At 44.1% G+C, this 6,018-nt stretch overlaps 1 protein-coding gene across 1 annotated transcript; it reads left to right on the forward strand.

Annotated features, from left to right (window-relative positions):
• Window positions 1–835: 835 nt before the first annotated feature.
• UTP23 (UTP23 small subunit processome component) lies at window positions 836–4,946 on the forward strand. Its single transcript, XM_059865631.1, has 3 exons — window positions 836–1,072; window positions 3,110–3,284; window positions 4,174–4,946. Exons 1-3 carry the CDS (start codon window positions 885–887, stop codon window positions 4,558–4,560), a joined length of 750 nt encoding a protein of 249 aa, XP_059721614.1. The 5' UTR covers window positions 836–884; the 3' UTR covers window positions 4,561–4,946.
• The last annotated feature ends 1,072 nt before the right edge of the window (window positions 4,947–6,018 follow it).

Below are 6,018 nucleotides of genomic sequence, written 5' to 3' on the forward strand. Positions count from 1 at the left end.
ATATGTGCTTTTCCACTTCGGTTTTGTGCACATTGAATTTAAGATTGATGTGGCCAATGCAGGCACACAATATAAATGGGCACTTACTAAGCCTTCCTAAGTATTCCTAAGCCTTCCAGGTAACAGGTGTCAGGATGAGAGGATATAGTGTTAAGCTGTGCCAGGAGAGGTTTAGATTGGGCATTAGGTGAAATTTCATAACACAAAGGGCAACTAAACATTGGAATGGACTGCCCAGGGAGATGGTGGAATCACCATCTCTGGAGATGCTTAACATGGCACTCAGTGATCTGGTTGACAAAGTGGTGCTGGATCCTGAGTTGGACGAGATGACCTCAGAGGGCTTTTCCAGCCAAATTGATTCTGTGATTCTGTATGCTGATGTGTGATTAAACTACAGTCTCTGCGACAGCAACTGGAATTTTATCAGTACAGTGAACTAGCAAAAAAAAAAAGAAGACTCGGCATCTCTTATCTTAGCCAACGGCAGCAGCCAGCACAGCACCCCAGAACAAGGGGCAATGAACCAGCCCTGAGGTTACCCCTGTGCAGGGCGGGACGGGCAGGCGGGACCCTCCGGGGACGTGGCAGCTGCCCCGGCCGGTCCCGGCTCTCCGGGTGCTGCCCCGGCGCTGCCCTGGCCGGTCCCGGCTCTCTGGGCGCTGCCCCGGCCGGTCCCGGCTCTCCGGGTGCTGCCCCGGCCGGTCCCGGCTCTGGCGCTGCCCCGGCCGGTCCCGGCTCTCTGGGCGCTGCCCCGGCGCTGCCCTGGCCGGTCCCGGCTCTCTGGGCGCTGCCCCGGCCGGTCCCCGCTCTCCGGGGAGGCCCCGCCCGGGCCTGGCGCAGCTTCCGGGGCAGCCGCGGCCGTTCCGGGCGGCGCGGGCGCCATGGGGGTGACGAGACAGAAGCACGCGAAGAAGATCATGGGCTTCTACAAGCACAACTTCCAGTTCCGCGAGCCCTTCCAGGTGCTGCTGGATGGCACCTTCTGCCAGGCCGCGCTTCGCAACAAGATCCAGATCCGGGAGCAGCTGCCCGGGTACCTGGACGGCGCCACGCAGCTCTGCACCACGCGGTACGGCGGGGAGCGCGCTCCGGGGGCGGCGGTGGCGCTGGGGCCTGAGGGTAACCTGCAGGAGGCTGGGAGCATCCTCGGACCCAGCTGCCTTTCCGAAAGTGGCCCGAACTGCGGGGCCGGCGGTAACCCCGCTGTGTGAGGGAGGGCTGGGTGGGCTCTTTTCCCCCCAGCAGGGTCTGCTTGGCGAGGTGGTAACAGCAGGGGAAGCGGAGATCTGGGCCTGGAGGGAGCTCCTGCCTGGCCGGAGCTGCAGCCTGCCAGTGCTGGCTTGTTTCCAAAGCAGCTCTTCGCAAGGAAGGACAAGGATAGGCTAGACAAAGACACGGAATTAAAACATGCACACTACATACTGAAGTTGCCTCCAAGTTGCCTTTGTTATTACTTGATTAGTTGTATTGTATATATTAAAATACAAAAGTATAGTTACATTGTATATCTGCAATAACAGAATAGCCAACTGCCTGCTATGGAGGCAAGTAGTGAAAATGCCAGGAAGAGATAGATACACCCTAGGCTCAAAAAACACACTGAACCTTCTTGCTCAGCATCTTCTAAACAGTATAGAGTCATGTCCTTAGCTGTGAAAGGTTTGAGAATTGCTTTGATCCAAACTCTTCCTGTCGTGTTTAAACGTCACTTCTTGCTTCCTTTGTCAGCAGTATCTGTTGGTCATTTTGACCAGCTTCCACTTAGGCCAGCTGAATGTACGTGTTTTCTCTGCTGTCAGAATACTGACTGTTTGATACAGCACCTCAGTGTTATGAATAGAGCCTCACAGGGGAAATAAGCTGGTTTGCTGGGACTCCAGGCGGGGTCTCACTAATGTGGAGTAGGGGGGGAGAATCCCCTCCCTCACCTTGCTGCCTGTGCTGCTTTTGATGAAGCCCAGGACACAGTTGGCTTTCACACTGCCAGCTCATGTTGAGCTTCTTGTCCACCAGCACACCTCCCAGGTCACTCTTGTCAGGGCTGCTCTCAATCCATTCTCTTCCATCTCAGTCCATTTGTGCTTGGGTTGCATTGACCCATACACAGGACCTTGCACTTGGCATTGTTGAACTTCATAAGGATTGCACAAGTCCATCTGAGGTGTCTCCAGGCCCCTCTGGATGTCATTCCTTCCCTCCAGAGTGTCTGCAGCCCCAAACAACTCGGTGTCTATGGCAAACTTACTGAGGGTGCACTGAATCCCACTGTCCATGTCACTGACAAAGATGTCAAATGTCCCAATACCAACCACTGAAGAACAACACTTGTCACTGGTCACCACTTGGACATTGAGCTGTTTACTGCAGCTCTTCAAGTGCAACCCTCCAGTCAATCCATATCCACCAAGTGATATATCTCTCAAATCCATGCCTCCAATGTAAAGACAAGGATGTTGTGTGGAACAGTGTGCAAAACTTTGCTTTAAGTCCAGTTGGGTGACATCTGTTGCCCTTCCTTATCCATCAGCACTATAACTGACACAGAAGGCCACAATTTTTTTTCATGATTTCCCCTTAGTGAAACCATATTGGCCTTGTTTTCTTCACACCTTATATACTTTTCAGGAGGAAAGTAAAATGCTCCATAATCTTGCCAGGCACAGAGGTGAACTGATTGGCCTGTTGTTCCCCAGGTCTTTTATTTCCATTTTTTAAAAATAAATTACATTTTCAAGTTTTATAATAAGTTAATTTAAAAATAAATTAAATTTTTAAAATAATTTTGTTAGATAGTGGTTTATATGCTCGGTGGTATTCCAAGCATAAATTTTAGGACTTAGCATTGTCACTGATGTGAATTATTTTTAAATCATTTAATATATCTTAATTTTATTACTGGTTAATCATGTTTACAGCCAAAGAAACCTTGCTGCTGTCTTCAGATGGGCTGTTGCTTTCAGAGTTCTGGGTGCCATTTACAAAGCATAGAGACACCCAGAACAACTGGGTGTTTCTCATTCCTAAGTAACTCACATCAGCCTTTTGCTGTTGTAAAAAATATGAGGGTTTTTTTTGTTTAAAAATTATTGTCTCTTTTGGTTTTCAGATGTGTCATAAAAGAACTTGAATCACTGGGGAAAGCACTGTATGGAGCAAAATTAATTGCCCAGAGATTTCAAGTTCGAAACTGTTCTCACCATAAGAATCCTGTGAGTGGTTCAACCTGTTTACTTTCCATGATTGAAGATGGCAACCCTCATCACTTCTTTATTGCTACACAGGTAAAAGCTCATGGGAAATGTAGCTCCATTTCTTTTGAAGTCATGTTTTGATACCTAAGGATAAAGAAGCCTACAGAAACCTTGATTATGAGGTTTTTAAATAGTTGGTGGGAATTAATCATGTAAAGCTCTTGCTTGCTCTTTAATGTATTTCCTAATTACGAAGCAGGGAATCTTTTCTCCTACTTGAACAACTAGATTTTTTTTACTTTGTAATGATATTGCTTAGTTTAGGTGAAAGAGTATAAAAACATACTGACTACCTATTGACATGTAAAAAACAACTCATGAATGTTAATTGGCATATTGCTTGGGTGTGCATCCCCTTCCCTGAACTGCTTTGCACTGTAGTCTGAAAAATGAAATTAAATGTTAACATCCATATAACTTCATTTTTAAGACATTTTGAACTAAAGAATAAATAACTATACTAATAAAAAAGGCTTTTTTTTTCTTGGGTTTGTTACTGGGACTGCATGTATAAATGATATACAATATATATAAAAGAATTTATAGTAGAATTCTTTTTAGTTATGTAAGCTACAGGAGTTTAAAAATTATTTATTACAGAAAAAATTATGTTACTTCTTGAGGTGTGGTGGTCTGCATACAAGTGAATTGGGACTTCTTTCTCAAAAAATGTATGCATGCATATACATGCAGGAAAAGGGAATATGTTGGTAAATTTTGCATCAGAAGTACAGCTAATCAGGAGAGAAATTGAAATTTAGTTGCTCTGAAAGGCACTGCCATGTATATCTGCTAGATTAAGTTTCTTATCTTTTTCATAATGTAATTTATCTTCATAGTTTTGTATTAAAAGTAGGTGCATTTGAATTGCAAATACCATTTCTTCTGAAAATATTGACTAAGGTGTTTAATCTTGCAGGACCAGGACTTATCAAACAAAGTGAAAAGGAAGCCTGGCATTCCCCTCCTCTTTATTATTCAGAACACTATGGTGCTAGACAAACCTTCTCCTAAATCTTTGGCATTTGTTCAAAAGTTGCAGACAAATCAGCTTGTTCCAGAGTACCAAAAACAAAGTATTGTGGAGCTCAAAGCAAAAGAAGGACTAGTAAAGCAAGAAGGTGAAAAGAGAAGAAAACGCAAAAGGGCAGGAGGCCCCAATCCTCTCAGCTGTCTGAAGAAGAAAAAGAAGAAAACACAGGAGGGTCAGGAGCCTTCTGCTGAAAAGAAGAAAAGAAGAAAAAGAAAACGAAATAGAGTTAAAGCAGAAGCCATGCAGTCAGTGCAGAAGAATGAAGGAGAATAAACCTACCTTTGCAGACAACACAGAACTTGAACATTGTTTGAACTTGGGGGAAAAAACAGATAGATTAATATGCAGTCATATGAAACTGAATTTTTAATATTAAAATTTATTTTTATGAGGTGATACTGCTTATTACTGTATCTCAGTATTTGCAGGTTATTGTCCTAATAATTTATTCTGTTATTTAGTGTTGGGTTTGTGACAAAATATTTACGAACCCTCATATTTCATTATTCTCTCCAGCACCATGGTTTGTGTTAAAATTCACATGCTATGTAGTAGTTTTTTAGAAATGCTTCTTGGCCTCCATATAGATTTCAGTGGGAGATTAGACTTCTTACTAAATTGAGGTTGCTAATCTTAATAAAACTAGTTTTTACAGCTGACCTGTTAGAGATATGAAACTGACCTAATATAACACAATAGCTTATTTATCTCTGTTTGAACACAAAAGTTAACTCTTGCAAAGAGACCTCATGCCCTCAAAAGCCCTGTCCAGCCTAAATATCTCTCTAAGTACCATGTGAACCAATACTTCTCTTGCTGTTGATCTTTATTTATTAAGAAAATCACAGAGGCTGTGCAACTGTATTGTTATTCCTGACATTATAAGGGCATCTCCAGTCTTGCCTATTTCACCTGCAGTTTATTCTTTTTTTTTTAATAGGAAAAATGCAACTTAAAATTGCTGAATCAAAGCACTGGTAGTACCTAATGCCATCACAGTGTAGCAGAGCTGTGCAGGACACCTGGAATGCAAACAGCTGAGGGTGACTGGACTTGGGCCCTGATGACTGTTCTGCTGTTCTGTAAGATTAGGAACAGAACGAACTGGGTTGGAGGAGAGTTGTGGTTTGACCCCAGCTGGTAACTCAGCCCCATGCAGCCATGCACTCACCTTCCTCTGCGTTGGGATGGAGAGAATTGGAAGGGTGAAGTGAGAAAACTCATGGGTTAAGGAACAGTTCAATAAGGAAAGTAAAAAGCGTGTAAAACACAAGCAGTGCAGAAAAAGGAATTCATTCACAGCTTCCCATGGGCAGGGAGGTGTTCAGGCACCCCCAGGAAAGCAGAGCTCCATCAGGTCTAATGGTGACTTGGGAAGACAAACACCACCCCAAATGTCCTCCCACCTTCTTTTCCAGCTTTATATGCTGAGTGTGATGCCATATGCTATGGAATATCTTGGGTCATTTGGAATCAGCTGCCCTGCCTGTGTTCCCTCCCAGCTTCTTGTGTCTCCCCTGCCTACTTGCTGGTGAGGGGAGAAGCAGAAAATGCCTTGACCCTGTGTAAGCACTGCTTAGCAATAATGAAAACATCTCAACACTTACGCACAAATCCAAAAGCACAGCTACTGTAAAGTAACTACCCCAGCCTAAAGCAGCACAAGGAGAGAGTTTCCAAAATGGTTTCAAGTACATGATTTTGTAGAATAGCTATTGCTTCCTATGCGTC

Source organism: Haemorhous mexicanus, chromosome 1 (assembly GCF_027477595.1).
Source record: "Haemorhous mexicanus isolate bHaeMex1 chromosome 1, bHaeMex1.pri, whole genome shotgun sequence".
NCBI classification, from domain to species: domain Eukaryota; kingdom Metazoa; phylum Chordata; class Aves; order Passeriformes; family Fringillidae; genus Haemorhous; species Haemorhous mexicanus.